Source organism: Panthera onca, chromosome B2, assembly GCF_046562875.1.
Source record: "Panthera onca isolate mPanOnc1 chromosome B2, mPanOnc1 haplotype 2, whole genome shotgun sequence".
In the NCBI taxonomy this organism is placed as follows: Eukaryota; Metazoa; Chordata; class Mammalia; order Carnivora; family Felidae; genus Panthera; species Panthera onca.
Genome location: NC_138343.1, coordinates 63845621 through 63863593, shown reverse-complemented (window position 1 = coordinate 63863593; position 17973 = coordinate 63845621). Strand labels below are relative to the sequence as shown.

Below are 17973 nucleotides of genomic sequence, written 5' to 3'. Positions count from 1 at the left end.
GGAAATTCTGAAACATGTAAAAATAGGCCCAATAATATAAGGAACCCCATGTGTAATTTCCTAGCTTCAATTATCAGCTCATGGCCAATCTCCTCTATTTTACATGTACAAACCATAGTGTTTAAAATACTTTCATCTACATTATCTCCTTTGATTCTTGTAACAACTATGAAAGGTAGATTGTGTAGTTTTACAGTAAAATTCTATTGCTAACAAATTATCCTTTTAATGTAAATGCCAATTTTTAAGATAGTGAGGGGAAAGATATAAAAGATGCTAGTATGCCTTTATACATGTTTTATTGGGTTTTGTGTACCCTAATTCATTAATAAAGGGAAAAGGAAGAACACTCAGCTATTTCAGCTATTATTCAAACTGAATAGAATTATTTTTCAATGAAATTGTTAGGATAAATTGCCAACTTCTACTTTTCTAGAAAACCACTTTTACTTAGTAACTTTGATCCCAACCCATCATATACAAATGGGATTTTACTGAACAAATTACTTCTAACATCACATTTTGTATATACTATCTGAAAAAGTCTAAAATTTTAAGGAAGCATTATAATTTAGAACTATTCTAGGCCAAACATGATATTTGTAGAGGATCCAGATGCAAGAAAATAAACCAAATGAGCCATTTAATTTGTGGTTTGGATGTCATTTTTATGACAGTTATCAATGAAATTGTCGTGTATCCCTGGAATTTGGGGCTATTAGAATTATTTATTTTGATGTCACTCTTTTCACATAACGTCTGGTATTTTAACAGAAAGTTATGTTCACATTCATGTGGGTATTGATTATCAATACCCTCACACTACATTATTACTTGCACATGAATTAGTTCTGATACTCTTTATAGCCTGATTTGCACACCCATATTATCATATAGATATTTACAAATACTTAATTGTGTATAGATTTTGTGTATAGAATTGTGTATAGATCTTGATCCCTTTCTTACTTGACTAAAAATATTCGAGATGTCCCCAGATGCTCATTTGAAGGTTGATTTAGTCACACTAGCAGAACTCCAGGCTCAAATGTCAAATGGGATCAGTTCTATACAGTGCGCTAATCGTGCTGCAAGCTTTTTGCTACAGAAGTGACAGTTGCATATTACTCATCAAGGCAAAATGTAAATGTTTAGTGATTATACGATATGTTTTTGTTAACTCTCCAGATGGGATTTTTTTTTTACCTTTGTTTATCTGAGAACAACAACTGAATGCTGATGAAATGCTGTGGCTGATGCCAGCAATCTAAGGCTTCATTAGTACAGATGAAGCAATGCTCACTTTGTTACACAAATAATTAGAGAGATTAAATGAAAATAAACACTGAGAGGATGTACAGAAGCTCTGAAGTTAGGTAATTATTTTAATTACTCTAGTGACTTCCACTAACCTTCATTATCAGCCACAGATCAAGTTTAAATTGTTTTATGTAAAAATATTGTAGACTATATGGAAAAGTGCTAGAGCTACCCAGTGATTATGCTTCATAAAAATGGCATTTTCTTCAAGCTTCCACTAAAAGGAGTTGTTTCCATTCCAGTGCCTGATAAACTCTCTAAATATTTTAACAGCATGATACATTTTTGTACTTAAAACTGTTTTACCCTGGTTTTATGCTTCAAATGGACATTCTTAGTAGTTCTGTATCTTTATCTTTCACCCTAGAAGATGTGGGTCCACAGTTTTGAGCCACTAAATGTAAAACAATATGGCATATTCAGTCATTTGAAAAAAATGTTACTGGGAATCATGTCACCCTTATTGCATGATAAGCTGTACCTTGTATTTGGGGTAAATCGATTTTATTCCCCTCCCTACTCCAACTAAGTAAGGCTAGACACACGTCGACACCTTCCCCATAGGTGGGAGCCTTGTTGGAGGCACTGTCAGTCCTGTTCAGAACAGACCTCATTTTTATTCCTGTGTGATGATTCTGCAAGATCTCCTGGGTTAAGATCATCTTTTGAGCAAGTGTTACCTGCATTTAAATACCATTCATTGCCTGCATAATGCCAGCTCCTCTGCCAAATACTGTATCTTATTTATCCTATTTAATCCTTACAAGTTCCCGTGGAGTGTTTTATTAACTCCATTTTCCAGAGGAGGAAACTGAGGCTTTGAGAGGCTCACTGACTTTCCTTTTTTTTTTTTTTTTTAACGTGTATTCATTTTTGAGAGACAGAGCATGGCAGGGAAGGGGCAGAGAGGGGGAGACACAGAATCTGAAACAGGCTCCAGGCTCTGAGCTGTCAGCACAGAGCCCGACGCGGGGCTCGAACTCACAGACCATGAGATCATGACCTGAGCTGAAGTTGGATGCTGAACCGACTGAGCCACCCAGGTGCCCCTCACTGACTTTCTAAAGTTGCTCAAGTGGCTCAGCTGGGAATCAAACCATAGTCTGGTCTGCCTGACTGTGAGAACCATGATGCCCCCAACAGATGACTGGATGAGGTAAACCTGGATCCAAATGCTGACTAAAGACAATAGAAAAGATGAAGTGACCTCCTTGATGTGAATGTGCTAGTTAAGTGTTGTGTTGTATGACATCTGTGAATGCTGAGCACCAGTTAAAATATCATATTCCAAAATTTGTTTGATTTTAAAAGTGTCTCATCTGTGAATAGCCCTGGTTGCTGGAGAAGAAGCAGTTAGGAAATGGGTTTTATGGTATAGTAAGGATAACTGAGAATTCCCAAGTAAAGGAAATTAGTGAAGCTTTTTTAGTACAATTCAGTAACCACTGGAGCTTCCATCCTGGTAACACACAAGGCATTTCTCTTGCCTTTAATTACTGCATTAAAAATTCCAACAGAATGAACACAGACGTCAGTAATCTCTGCAATGGTGGTCTGGTGTGTGTGCTGCTTGCCAGTATTTAGGAAAAGCCTTTGCTGAGTTCCCCCCCCCCACCCCCCCTCACTGCCCCAGGATACCGACACTGATTTCAGGCTGCGCCACCCTAGGCCAGATCAGGACACATATTCCGGAGGCTGTGTTATATCCAGAGTCCCATTAGGGTAGCAGAGAATAAGGGAAGGGATGTAATGGATTCATTGTTCCCTGTGTTAGGACGCACTATTCTGCCAAGTTTACACTATGAGTTGTAGCCGAAAGAGGGGGGTCAGAACTGAAGGCTAGCCCTCGCGGTGGGGGGACCAGGAGTGCAAGCAAACTCTGTAACACCCTCAGGTTTCAGACTCTGAGCAGGAAGTTAGGGAAACTCACAGACGGGCCAACGCCTGATGATAGTCGGAGCAGCAAGGGTAGGACTAAGAAACAGGAATCTCAAAAAGGCTGAAGGGGGTGGAGTGGGATGGGGTATCAGCTCCCGAGCTCTACAGCGCGCCCTCACACCGAATGCGCAATTGGAGGGATTTGTGAACCAGACTGAGCAAGACAAACAACCGAGAGAAGATGGGCTCAGAAATTATTTATCATGGGCTGGCGGGGGGAAAGGCTTTCCTGCTGATTTTGCAAGCATCTCCCTGGGACTTGACTATGAAGCGTGGCCCCTCTTCTTTCTTCCCGGTACACTGCAGACAGCTAGTAGGTCCACTAGATAGAAAAAGTCCTAACTAAGCGCCAATTGCTTACTCGTGGTTTTCCAGACACTGCCATGGTTCTGTATGTCTCCGTACGCTCTGTTTGATTTCGACTGCACCGTGTTTACATCTCGGAGGGCCAGCCCCTCCCGGTCGGGCTGTGTCCAAAGTGATTTCTTCTGGCCGCGCAGCGAGAAAGCCCCTGGCTAGACTCGGGGGACACACGTTCTATTTCCACTTGGCCACTTGCCACTGACCTCGGATAAATCACTTTAAACTCTGAGCCTCAGCTTCTCATCCATAAAATGAAGGTGATTCTACTTTCCAGGCCTCTTTAAAAGGATCGTCGGGAGGGTCAAACGGAATAATTCTGATGACAGCGAACTCTGAGGAAATGGGACTCCAAATTACTGAAGGAAAAATAAGTTAAACGTACTCAGCTGGAGTTTTAGAAATCCCCCCACCCCCCATGATCTCCCCGCAGTCAGCAAGCAACCGTTCGGATTGATTCTTTCTTGTGGACCATCTCACATGCCGAACACCTACGTGTGGCACCCCTCCGTCTCCCCGGGGCTTCTATCGATGTCTGCCTTTCAGCGAAAGCGCTTTTCGCTGCTGCTGTTGGGGACACACGCCAGCACAGCAGCCTCGCAGCTGGGGACCAGAGAGAAGGGATCCTTTACCCTCCCCGCCTTTCCCCCCTCAACTCCCCACCCCAGGTCTCCCGAGTGTTCCGCACGTGAGTGGGGTTTTCTAGCTGATCTCTGAAAACCTTGCAGTATTTCAGAAAGCGAAGAGCGCGCGGAGACGGGAGGCGAGCAACGAGCATCTTCCCTTCCGGGAGGTCGTGCAGCCCGGCGGGACCCTCCTCCCGCTCCTCCGGCGGTGCAGCGGCCGCCTCCAGAGCTGGCTCTGGGGGCCGTCAGCGGCAGACCCCGCGGAGCGCCGGGGGCCCCCCTCGCGACCTCCCCCTCGCAGCCCCTCTCCGCCAGTAGCAGCGCTGCTGTCTTCCCACAGGAGGACTGGGAGGACGCTGGAGTCTGCAGCGCCCCCGCCCCCTCGCTTTTTCTTTCTCTCCTTGCTTTGGGATCTTGCTGCTGGAGCCGGGAGAGGTTCTGAGAAGAGAAGAGAGAAGGACGGGAGTGCAGGCTTCCGCTGCGGCGCGCGAAACAGAGCGGGGGGAATAACATCTCCGGCGTCCGCTCGCGGTCCTCGCCGACCCGGCTGGGATGTGACGAAGCCCTCAGTGCTCGCCTCCCGCCCTCAGAGGTGCCCCCAGAGAGCGCACTGGGAGCCCACGGCTGGAGTCCCTTTGCCCGCAGCGCCGCGGGACGGGAGTGGCGAGGAGCCCCGGGGGCCGGTTCCCAGCTCGCACTCTTCGGAAAGAGCGGCTGGGGATCACCGCTTGCCTGGCGCTGGGCGCAACTCCGCGGCCAGCAGCGCGCTGCTGGACAGAGTCCCGCTTCCCGCCGGCTGACTCACCGGGATTGGGGGGACAGCGCCCGCCCACCTGCACTCTCTGTAGCCCAAGCTCCTCCGCACCCGCGCGGATCCCCCACGCCGGGGGAGCTGAGCCCCGCGGCTCCCGGCCCCCCGCGGCGTCCTCGGACCCCATGGAGAACGCGCCCACCGCGGCTTCCTGAGTGCGGGCGCCGCCGCCGTCCAAACTGCGCGCTGGGGTCTTCCAACTCGTCCCTCTCCGGGGCGTCCGAGAGGCCGGGGAAGAGCGCACTATGAAGTCCGTTCTGTTCAGCCGCTTCTTCATTCTCCTGCCTTGGATCCTAATCGTCATCATCATGCTCGACGTGGACACGCGCAGGCCAGCGCCCCCGCTCACCCCGCGCCCCTACTTTTCTCCCTACGTGATGGGCCGCGGGGGAGCCCGACTGCCGCTCCGCAGGGTTGGTCCCGACAGCGGCCCCGGGCGTCGATGGGTGAAGCGCAACGAGTCGCGGCCACAGCCACAGCCGCGGCCCGAGCCGCCTCTGCCCACCATCTATGCCATCACGCCCACCTACAGCCGCCCGGTGCAGAAAGCCGAGCTGACCCGCCTGGCCAACACTTTCCGCCAGGTGGCGCAGCTGCACTGGATCCTGGTGGAGGACGCGGTGGCGCGCAGCGAGCTGGTGAGCCGCTTCCTGGCGCGGGCCGGGCTGCCCAGCACACACCTGCACGTGCCCACGCCGCGGCGCTACAAGAGGCCGGGACTGCCGCGCGCCACGGAGCAGCGCAACGCGGGTCTCGCTTGGTTGCGCCAGAGGCACCAGCACCAGCGCGCGCAGCCCGGCGTGCTCTTTTTCGCCGACGACGACAACACCTACAGTCTGGAGCTGTTCCAGGAGGTAGCGGCCGGCCCGCCTCAGCTTGGGGGTGGGGGTGGGGGGGCAGGGCCGGAGGGGGCCTCTGCCGGCCCGGCTGCAGCTGCACTTGTGAGTTCTCACTTCTCAGGGCCCCTTTCGCAACTACAGGTGGAGCGCGTTTCCAGGCCTCCTGCAACCTCCAATGGCCCTGGCTTCTTTACACTAGCGGGGGGGAGGGAGGCGCTGGTACGGTATGGAAGAGAGGACCACTGTGGCCCAAGGGAGGGAGTGTGGCCAGGCGCTTTGCAGCCAACCTGGTCCCGAGATTGAGCACAGGGAGTAGCACAGGTGAGGCGCGGGGGTATTTCCAGGATCAAGACTCTGACTGGCTTGAGGATGGAGCCCACATTGGTGGGGGTGGGGAGGCAGGCTTGGTGTACTCCCGAGGCCTTTCAGCGCACACAGGTGTGATTCTGAGTCTAGAACCATATGGGGAGGAAGGTGGAGATGGTGACTAAAAAATCAGCCCAGAGACAAATTTCTCTCTTCTTGTCCTTTGGCACAGAAATAGTTGTTAGTGAACACAGTGACTTCTTCGGGCTGTGTGTGGGGGTCCAACCTCTATCTCTTACTGCACCCCACAAAAGCCCTTTCCTATTCTGAAGATTTACTCTTTTTCAAGGAAACTCTCTGGTAAATGGGTTGAGACTGTTTTGCCCTGTGGTTATGTCTTTCTGCAGCCCGAAGTATTAGGTGGACAGCTCCATTCTTTTTCTCGACATTTCTCTAAGGCCTCTCTCTCTTCGGCGAGTTAGCCAGGCCACTCTTGTACCTGCCCATTTTATCCTGGTCCTCTCTGTGATGTCCTGGGTGTCACTGGTCCCCTGCTGCTGAGAATGCTCTCTTTTCCTTTGGAAGGCCTCAGGTGCGCAGAGCCAGCAGCGGATTAGGACAGGTGTTATTTCTTGAGGCTGGTATTTTGCAATCTATGTGTGTTGTGTTAAAGAGCCCAGATTGCATGGTTTTCACTTTTCCTTGTACACAAATATACCTGGAAAAAACAAACAAACCTGTACTCTTTGACTCTTCATGGGACTGTTGCTTTCCTTTACCCAAAATTCCTTGACCTCCTGCTGGTTAGACTCCATCACACCCACCCCTCTAAGTAAATGGGACAATCTGCATGTCTCCTAAACATAAATGCCCCACATCTTCATCCTAACGTCTGTTTGGCTTTCTTTTAAACTCAGGACAGGGTTGCTTTGTACTCTTTCAGTTTAATTTTTCTGCCTATATGGTTTTTTTTTTTTAAACCATTTTTTAAGGGCAGTTGACACCTTCATTTCTATTCATCCTCTCCTTCATGAATAGAGGGACCAGTGATTGCTTTCCATCTTTTCCCAATGTAGGGCTTTCTTTTCATGTTTCTTCAGAAGAAATAGGTTTGACATTGTAGGGTGTAGTCTTTATTATAACCAAGATTAAAGATATAATCTGATTTTTTAAGGTGGGCTTTTTTTTTTTAATGTTTATTTTGAAAAAGAGGGAGAACTTGCACACAAGTGAGGAAGGGGCAGAGAGAGAGAGAGAATATCCCAAGCAGACTCTGCCATGCTGTAGGCCCAGAGCCCACCTGGGGGGCTCGATCTCTCTACCTGATCTCTATCAGATCAGGATTTAAACTGAAAGCAAGAGTCTGACACTTAACCTACTGAGCCTGTCAGGTGCCCCAAGTTGGGCTTTTATTTTGATCCTGCTTTTTTCCCAAAAGATAGGGTGGTTTGTATTCTGAAGCAAAGACCTTTACATTAAATGCACCATAATTTTGAACTCCAATGTCTTTTTCTGTGTGTGTCTTTTTTTTTTTTTTAACCTCCTACAACTTGGAAGTTGCCTTACCTGTAAATATGTGTAGTCTTGTGTAAGTAAAGCAATGCACATCATTATTAATCAACCTTTTAGGGAGATGGACTGTGAAGGAGGAGTGATTTTCTGTTTATCTCCAGGTTCTAGCCCATTGGTATAAGGTGTTAGATGAGCAGAAGAATTGGCACTACAGGCATTGAAACAATTCAGACCAAAGTATCAAAGTTTTTCTTTGATACTTCCCAAAGAGAAAGAAAGGCTTGGTGGGGGGTATTAAGCAACAAGAGAAGAATCTGTTGCTTCTTGCTACTGGAAAAAATCCAGTACATTTGTTCATTGGTCCATTGGAAAAAGAGAACATAAAAAGGAGAGGGTGAGGAGAAAAAAATAGTATTGGCCCAGAGGATACTATAAAGGGAAAAACATGAAAAATTTTACAAGACGCTAAAATTTTGTACAGTTGGAAGTAACGAAAAAAAATCAAACTTATTTTAACTTAAGAGTATGTGCAACTCTTTTATGGACAGGTGCCAAGTATACAAAATATACGACAGAAGGAATGTTTAAAAAACGTCATACACATGATACACTTGAATTTAGATGCAGTAGCTCCCAGGGACCACTCCCAGGCAATAATTTCAAGACTAGTCCCTTTCTCCACCATCTCTCGTCCTCCCCCACACACAGTGTTTTTGGACAAAGTAGACCTCTGTTCACCATGCATATATGTTGATACATTCAGTTTTCCTTTTTTGCAACACATTCTTTTGCTTGTAAGGTAAGCAATAGTGAACTCTCTAAAAATTCAGATTAGTGGGATTTATGCTTCCTTTGTTTCATACATTAATGGAATGGTCTACCTTCTACCAGTTCTAGGATCAATGATTCCATGTGGATTATAGCCTAGACATTGGTCTTGTGGAGAAAAGGTAGGACTAGATTAAACATCTAAAAACTGCAGCTCCTTGGGGGAAGGGAGGATACTGATAAAGGATGCTGTAGAGGTGAGGCATACATATCTCAGTCCTTTATATTGTGCATACACACAAATTCGTTTTTAAGTAATTCACGGTACTTAGGGAGAGAATGTCCCAAGTCAGGCTTCATCTTTTATTCATAGTGCTTCTAATTTCCATGGTTGATGTTAATGTAGATAAGATAAAAGGGGGAGAATGAACCAGGTACAAATTAGCTCACTAAGCATTGGCTGCAAATGAAGGAAACTAAAAGATGAAAGGTCTCCAAATTAAATTACAGGCGCAACAGGCAATCTGTGTTCAATTATTTCTCCCTGGTAGCTGGAGTACTGCTTTCTTCTTCCATACAGCTAACTAATTTTCAGCCTCCCCTCTCAACTGAGCTGTGCTGCCAGGAAAGAAATATTTGCATTACACAATGCTACATTAACATCCAAATCCATTTGCAAATGAAACTCAGTGTGAGCTGTAGCCCCAGAAACTGGACTGTCCATTGGAGGAGATGGAAAGGGTTTTTTTTTTCCCCAGGTTTCCAGTATCTCAGCAGCTACTCCCCGCACATCCTGTGGCATTGATGGGGTTTTACACTACAGATTACAGGTAATCCTGCCTGCCTGAACACCTTTCTCCATCTAACCCTCCGGAAAAGCATATTTGTGAAGGATTTAAGCTACTTTAAGAGAAGTCTGCAGATAAATGTAACTCTGTATCCAGTCATATTTTTTTATGTTTATTTATTTTTGAAAGAGAGAGAGAGTGTGTGTGAGCAGGGATTGGGGCAGAGAGAGAGGGAGACACAGAATCTGAAGCAGGTTCCAGGCTCTGGGCTCGAACCCACAAACCGTGAGATCATGATCTGAGCTGAAGTCAGATGCTTAACAGACTGAGCTACCCAGGCGCCCCTCTAGTCATATTTTCAATAACACTATTGATCAGATTTCTGTTCTTTACTTGAAAACCTACCAGTCTTTCCTGAGTCTCAAGCTGATGCTCTCGGGTGAAGTTGCTTTCACCTTTGGAAATCAATTGAATCGAAAGGTTAAAAAACGGCACTTTCCAAGCATGAGAAAAAACTTTAAAACTTTTAACTTTAAATTTAATGAGGGAAGACTAGAAGACAGGCCGACTGTGAGACATTTAAGGGGCACGTGAAAGGACTCCTTTAATGAGAAGGCATCTTGAAGATGCATTTCTGGCAAGCAGTGAACTAAAGAGGCCCTTTGTTTCGATTTTTCTGTTGGGTGCTATTAAGCTATTTGTGTGTTGATCAGGTAGAGGAGTTAAGGTTTAATTTTCTGTCTTGTTCCTTTTCTGAAGCCTCAATATGCTCCCCTCTTTATAGGCGGCTTATTGGAGCCACAATGCAAAAGATACTCAAATTTACGTTTGGCACTTCCCTCCCAAATAGTAAATTCTGCCTGTGTTTCCTGAAAGACGAAAGATCTACCTTTTAAATTTTACCTTTGATACAGTTACTTAGTGTAGAGTAATTATCTTTTCCAAGTGAAAAAACCTAGAAGAATCTCTTAGATGTAGCAATAAAATGACTGTTTTTCCTGAAAGGCACCCGTTCTGTTTCATTTCTCCCCATCTAAAAGCATATTAGTAATCATGTTGTAAGTCTGATAAAACGTGAGAATTTTCTAAAACTGTGTGTATAAAACTACAGCCAATTTTCTTAGGCTGTCAATGTTAAATCTAAAGATTGTTCTGTATTCTCCCTGGGTTTACAGTACTTGAATTATGGTTAAATTTTGAGTTTTCTATGAAGACCAGTTCTCATTTGGATTTTGATATTTTAATGGACCAGAAATAGCAATTTGGGTTTAAAAGACATTCTCTCTTCTGCCTCTTCCTATTGTCTTTTTCCATCCTTCTTTGTCCTCCAACCTACTTTTCACCGATTATCTTTCTTATGAATAGACATGAAGACATGTCTGGGTTATTGTTTGGTGCAATGAGTATGTGTCTTTTAAACATTTAGACTGTTGTCTCCTACTTCTTGGATACCATAGTGGGTGACTCCATTTTCTTCTGTCTACTCCACTTGCCCCTAAATTACAAGCTGGTAAATTTTCTCTTGTGTGAACAGTAATGGAATAGTAATTGCTTTTAAGGCATGCTACAAAAGCAAAATAGAAGAACTAAAGTCAGTGGTCTTGTTCATTAACTATTCTAGGTGGTATTCAAGTAGTGCTTTTTTTTTTTTTTTTGGTACAGAATTCAATAATGTTCAGATACGTCTATTCAAACGTTTTCAACTCTGATGAAATATTTGCTCAGTCTGTACAGTTAACACATTATATACTTGATTTGCAATGCTGTTAAAGTATAAGTTTTGCACGGATCTCAAGTCCTCCCCCCAAAACACAAATCGAATTGTTATACCAGTCCACAGAAAGGTAGGTAGGTAGGTAGGTAGGTAGGTAGGTTTAGAACAGATTTTCAATTCACAGAAATAGGCTAAGATAATCCATTGTTCATGCCTTATAGTTCTTGTGCACACTTTAAATGTTAACATACTCTTTACCTTGGATACAAGCAAAATATAGTTGACATCAGTTGAGCACTTAACTATGGGCCAGGAACCACCCTTAGAGTTGTATGTGTTTTAACTTAAATTTGTTCCTCACAACAGCCCCTGAGGTGGTAGTATTCTGTTCCTATTTTCTTTTTTCATCCTTCTGCTGATATTTAGATCTGAGTATAGTACTTTGGAGACCACAGAGATTTTTAAAAGTGCAGCATGAATCTAATGTAGTCATTTGCTCTGGTATAATTGGTATTCCTATTTCATAGTTGAGTAGAAGTATCTGGAAGTAACTTGAAAAGGTCATGTAGTTCTTCAGAGACAGGATTTTGAACCCAAGTACCCTGGTTCTAGAGCCTGCACTTTTGACTGTTCTAAAGCTCATCTCATATAACATGTACAGTCAGATGGAAATCTGTCATTGTGGTAAGTAAAGCATTTGATGAACAGGAGTTTTCTAATATTGTTGCTGTCTCCTGCCACACTTAAACTCAGGTCTGTCTTCTTGGCCATATCACCTTATAATTTTCCCTTTTGATCTTTTTTCTCTAATATCATTTGATCTTAAGAAAATTTTATTTCACACTGTCTCATTTATAGACCATTTGATTTTTGTTTTTTATTAAATTTTTTTAATGTTTATTTATTTTTGAGAGAGAGAGACAGAGACAGAGCATGAGCAGGGGAGGAGCAGAGAGAGAGGGAGACCCAGCATCTGAAGCAGGTTCTAGGCTCTGAGCTGTCAGCACAGAGCTAGACTCAGGACTTGAACTCGGGAACTGAGAGATCATGACCTGAGCTGAAGTCAGACACTTAACTGACTGAGCCACTCAGGTGCCCTACAGACCATTTGATTTTTAAATTGTTTTTTTCAAATCAGGTGGAAACTGCTAAGTTAGTATATGAACTATAGTCTTGTATGTATGTGTATGTATATATATATATATATGATATAATATGTGTGCTTTTTAGCAAATGTATTCTTATGAACAAGAAAGAATTGATTGTTTCTGCAAGAAGATAAAACGTTAAAATTAATTTTTTCCTCTCACTTGATACGTATACATCAGCTACTATAGCTACTGAGTGTATATCTTTTCCGGACAGGCAGAATTGAATGGAAGAATAATTTGGGGATGGAATGGGGATTAGGGACAGTACTGACTTGTTTCACATGGGAGAAGCTGAGGACCTGAGTCCATTTGAGCTGAAGCTCATTTGGGAGACAACTACTTGCTGGCTGCTCTCCCACGGAGGCTGAGGTAGCTCCTCCCTGGAGCACAAAAACATACTTGTAGAACCTTCAGCCAATGTGCTGGTGACACTGGCTATTGATATCCCACACTGTCAGGTTCATCAAACTGCTCCTTGTTGATAGAAGGCTTAATTTTCTTTTTAAAAAAATGTTTATTTATTTATTTTGAGAGAGAAAGAGAACATAAGTGGGGGAGGGGCAGAGAGAGAATCCCAAGCAGTCTTTGCACTGTTAGCACAGAGCCCGACACAGGGCTGGATCCCATGAACTATGAGATCATGATCTGAGCTGGAATCAAGAGTTGGATACTTACCTGACTGAGCCACCCAGGCACCCCTAGAAGGCTTAATTTTCTTGTCTGATTTTTTTTTCTGGGATTAGGAATTTCCCTGGATTAAAAACAAAATGAATAAATCATTGGTTGACTCTTTTTGCATGTTAGGAAAACCTTGGAGATGTCTGTGTTGAGGGGCGTGATCATATTCTCTCCCACAAGTCAGATTATGTGGTCTTTTCCTCAAAAGAATTTGAAACTCAGTAGTCCCCCCACCCCCCACCCAGCCACCCAATCAATCTCCTCTAACAATGGAAGGAGAACTTTAAATAGTAATGTATGTTACAGGTAGAAACTAAGACTTGTTCCTTCAATCTGAAAGGCAGGTATTTGTAAGTTGTATCTTCATCTCTCTCGTGAAAGCTGAGTGTGCTAAATGCCGAACATTCTTCATTAACAGAGATCTCTGTATCTAAGATAATTGCGTATTAGCAGTAATGGTATAGCACTCTGCAAGTTTCCTTCTACCTACTTGAGCTTAAACATTACCACATTCAGAAGAGACTTGAATATACTTAGAACTCCCTCTCCTCCACTTAACAAACGTTAACTGAACATCTACTGTGTCCACTTAACAAATGTGAATTGAACACCTATGTGCTAGGCACTGTGCTCTGTTAAGGCAGGGAGTAATACAGCTGTGAACAGAGAGCGTGCATCCCAGCCCTCACAGATCAAGTATCTGGACTGAATGCACCCACTAAGATCTGTGCATGTTGAGAGAAATGCAGGTGCCTGGGAGTGCAAAGCAGAGACGGCTAATGGAAAGTAAGTGGTGTGAGTGACTGTGGAGGAAGTGACATCTGAGCTGAGACCTGGAGGACGATCGATAGGTCCTAGTGGGTGACAGGGCATGGGGAAGAGGTCTCCAGGTGGAGGGAGCCATGGTTAAGAACCTGAGCAAAGAGGGTGTGTGAATATGCAGAGAACAGAAAGATGTCCTTGACTGCAAGGGACGAGCTGGAGGAGTTGGCAGCCACGTCCCCATCTCCCGCATGTCGAGTGAGAGACTTAGTTCTAGGAGAAGAGTTACCATCTTCCCCAAGCCTGTCCTACAAAGAAAAGAAGTCTTCAGTTTTTGGTGTGTTCTTCTTTTAATGTAAATCCGTGGCTTTGAAAAGTGTGTGCAAAGCAGTGTATGGAGCATGTTTTAGTTTTTTCCTGTCCAGTTTTCAGATCACCCATCAGGCAAATCTTTGACCTTTAACTTTTTAAACAGATCTTTGATAAGGGCAAGGGAGTAAACTAGTAGAAAAACTATAAGTATTTGTACATCTAGTTGTACCAAGGCAGTGGTACTGTAGACTGTTGTGGATTCTTTAGATAGCGCCTAACCTCACGTTATATAATGTAGTGTATGTTTTTCGGTTGACCGTTTCTTCCACTAGAATCTAAACTCCATAAAGGTAGCAATTTTCCTTTGTTTACTGTTGTATCGTTAGTGTTCAGAGCAGAGCCTACCATGTAGTAAATGCTCATTAAACATTTGCTGAATAAATGAATGAATTATAGGAAGCTTAGATGCTGAGGAACCCTCACAGAAGAGATCTGTTCCTAGAAAGGAGCTCTGAACAGAGATTGTCAGATAACACTCTTGAAGTCTGTATTGTGTGTCCAGGATTATATTGAGCCTTTTAAGTAGTAACTTAAAGATAAATGTGGCTCCTATGCTGATTCTAAGAGCTTTCCTGCTAAAAAGGAGAGAGAGATCAGGCCCATGAATATTTGTGTATGTAGCAAAGCATTCCTGGCATTGCCCCTTCAAAGGGCAGGAGGTGTGTCAAGGTATGTGTGAACCAGTTAAGTGTTAGGCCTCTTCACACTTAAGAAAGGCTGGAGGCTGGTGGGGAGCTCAGGTATGAACTTGGGAGTTAAACAGCCCCGTGTTCAAATCCAGCTTTGCCACTCAGTGCTTGCATGGTTTTGGCAAGAGCTGTCTGCCTCCTGTGAGTGCTGTAAGTACTGACCTATCGGCAAGTTGTAAACGTTAGTTCTTTTTCCCTTGTTCTCTCCTCTGTGGGTGACTGCCCCAGTTGAGGGGTATATCACATAGCTGCTACACTGTTTTGTTGGTTAGATGCCTCTTAATACTGTTGCTGAGATCTGGACCGTGTTTCTGGAGGCCTGGAGGGGAGGAGGACGTACAGGTGTTTGACTTTCCCAAATTAGTCTGTGCCCAAGTGGAACTGCGTAAATTGGGTGTCTTAATTACACTACTGGGTGTTACAACAGTGATTAGAGGGACAAGAGTTAAATAGGGCTTGTCTACAAAGAGTCCTAGGAGGATGTGAGAGAGTAAAAAGCATCTAAAGGGTATTTTAGTTTGAGGGGAGGTAGAAGGCTGTTCTCCTGTGGGTTAGGAGGTCTGAGGCTGATTAATGTGTGTATGAAAGCTAGGAAGTTGGCCCACATGTAGCTCAGGGCAGGTCCTGGGTGTGATTTTTGTGTACTTTCAGTCCTGGTACCTGGCTTGGGCCCAGAGCATATTGCAGGACAGATTATTTCTGGCATGAATGATGGAACCAAAGAGATGGTATGTTACAAAGGAAAGGGCAATTTAAAGGGAGGAATGCAATGAATCTATTTTTAAAGCACACGATTAGAAGCAATAGCTTGATTTTTAAGGTCATTTGCTGGGGGTGGGAAGGTTAGGAGAATTCCTCTTTCCAACACCTATTGCAGAAGGCAGAGGGGATCCCTTCTGACAGCATCACCTTGTGTGCCCAGCCCTCACCAGCCTTAACTGGGGACACTGAGCTGGCCTTCAACTGGTAATTCAACTGAGCTTGTTTCTTTTTTTTCAAACATTTCTTACATTTTCATAAATAAAAACATTTTGAAGCTTATTTTCTGCCAGACTGGGGAATGTAGCAGTTGGAGCTGTGTGTGTATGTGTATGTATATGTGTTAAACCACAGGATCCCCTGATTGCCTCCTTGCTTGTGAGTGCAGTGAGGACTGTCCGTGTTCTTTCTTCACAGACCGTGCACCCTCCGGGTCAGTCTCTTACAAGAATCCTGGTCACACCCAGGGGTCTGGTGCAGTGCTCCTCACCATTTTCTGTATATACAATTCCTAAGGGTTTAGTAAAATTACACACTCTCAAGGATATTTTCAAATTGATGTCTAATTTTTTAAAATCACTTAAAGTGGTTGCAGAGCATGTGAGTTTTAGTGAATTATAAATACATTTGTTCATGAAAACTAATACATACGATGGATATTATAAATACTCTAACAGTTTTATATTCAACATTGTTTGATAAATATACTTTTTGGGGCACCTGGGTGGCTCAGTCAGTTAAGCATCTGACTTCGGCTCAGATCATGATCTGACAGCTTGTGGGTTCAAGCCCCATGTCGGGCTCTGTGCTGACAGTTCAGAACCTGCAGCCTGCTTCGGATTCTGTGTCTGCCTCTCTATCTTTCCCCCGCTCATGCTCTTTCTCTCTCTCAAAAAAGAAGCATTAAAAAAATTACTTAATCAAAAACATACTTTTCAATAACATCTGGAAATTTTATTTTTTTTCCTTTTTCTGTTTCCGTTCTCTGTTAGAATTTATCTTAGCATAACATTTTGAGGTTCAAGGTCCTTTTTTGAGCCTCTAGTCACACATATCTGCAGAAACAAAAATGATTATAGATGGAATTTAAATTTTTTTTAATGTTTGTTTTTTTTTTGAGAGAGAGAGAGCACACACATGTAAGTGGGTGAGGGGCAGAGAGAGAGGGACAGCGGATCCAAAGCAGGCTCTGTGCGGACAGCAGTGAGCCGGGTGCAGGGCCCAGACTCACAAACTGCCTGAGAGATGATGACGCGAGCTGAACTCCTATGCTCAACCGACTGAGCCACCCAGGCGCTCCTGGAAGTTAAATTTAAAAAAAAATTCCTATGGTTATAACCCTCAGTCTTAAAAATTCCTTAAGACTGAGTCAACACTACAATTAGTAACAGTAAACAAGTAATCAAAACAATATAAATGTCATGCATATGAGTACATATCATTTTTATAAAATTGTTGTAATAACAAAACCATAAATGTTGCCAATTTGGATAATTAACTCATAAATATAAAAGCTATGTTTATTGGAAATTGGTTTCTTAATGATATGGATGGGGCATTGTGTTGTTGATAACTGTTTAGTGATGAATATTACTGATTGCTAGAAAGAGATGGAGTTTAGCATAATTATGTTCTCATTAGGTCAACCTTGTTTACATAAAGAAGTAAATAAGATGGAAAGCATTTTTTCCTGTAGTGGTGTTCTTCAGTTTTTGAACTCTCAAGCTCTAAGCCAAAAATCATATGGTGATCTCTCAGCAAAATGTATATTTGTATATGTATATATATATATATATATATATGTATGTATGTGTGTATATATATATATATATATATATATATATATATATATGATGATCTATTGATCTATTGATCAAGAGACTTTAGGTCTCTTTCAATTCTGTTGAAAGCAAATAATTAGAAACCTCTTGTCTTCCAAAGGGATTTATTACCCATTCATTAGAGACTTTAACTTTCTTAAGACAATATTTCTAATTACCTTTGTTCAGTGCCCTAGAGGTTTGACCATGTTGGGACAGTACATTTAATATGATTCAGGATGGGTAGATGTTGGCCCTTTTCTGTGAAGTTGGAGAAAAGCAGAAGGAAGGAACCTGCCCCTCTACCCAAGAATTCAGGTGTAGGAAAGCAGGTGGGAATGCTGAGGGCCTGGGAATTTATTCCCTTAAAGCTATCTGCTCAGATATTCCATGGAGAGTCTTTATATATATTCAGGGACCATGCACCCCCAGTCTGAAAAGTGAAGTTTTGGTAAAAAAGAACCCTAAGTTAGGAAGTGGAGAATGTGGACTCCAGGGCTGGGTGAGCCCAAAGCCCTCATCCCTCACGACCTCGGGGGAACTTGACTAATGTTTTCTGATTGTTTGCTGCGCCATAGGCCCTACCCTAGACATTTGGACGTGGGCACTGCTGTTTAATTTTCGATGGTATCTATGAGGTGGCAACTATGAAGACTACTTTACAAATGAGGAAAACCCTAGTATTCAGTTTCCTTACAGAGTCTGATACAAATGTATATAGTTGTGAGATTTAAATGAATTGATCTACCTGTAAAGTGGG

General features: G+C 43.6%; 1 protein-coding gene across 1 annotated transcript in view; it reads left to right on the top strand.

The window, feature by feature from the left end:
• The first annotated feature begins 5187 nt into the window (after nucleotides 1-5187).
• B3GAT2 (beta-1,3-glucuronyltransferase 2) overlaps nucleotides 5188-17973 on the top strand; it is a 90666-nt gene continuing 77880 nt past the window's right edge. The window contains exon 1 of the mRNA XM_060615876.3: nucleotides 5188-5909. Coding sequence (XP_060471859.1) covers nucleotides 5301-5909 — 609 coding nt within the window. The 5' untranslated portion in view covers nucleotides 5188-5300. The remainder of the gene's footprint in view (nucleotides 5910-17973) is intronic.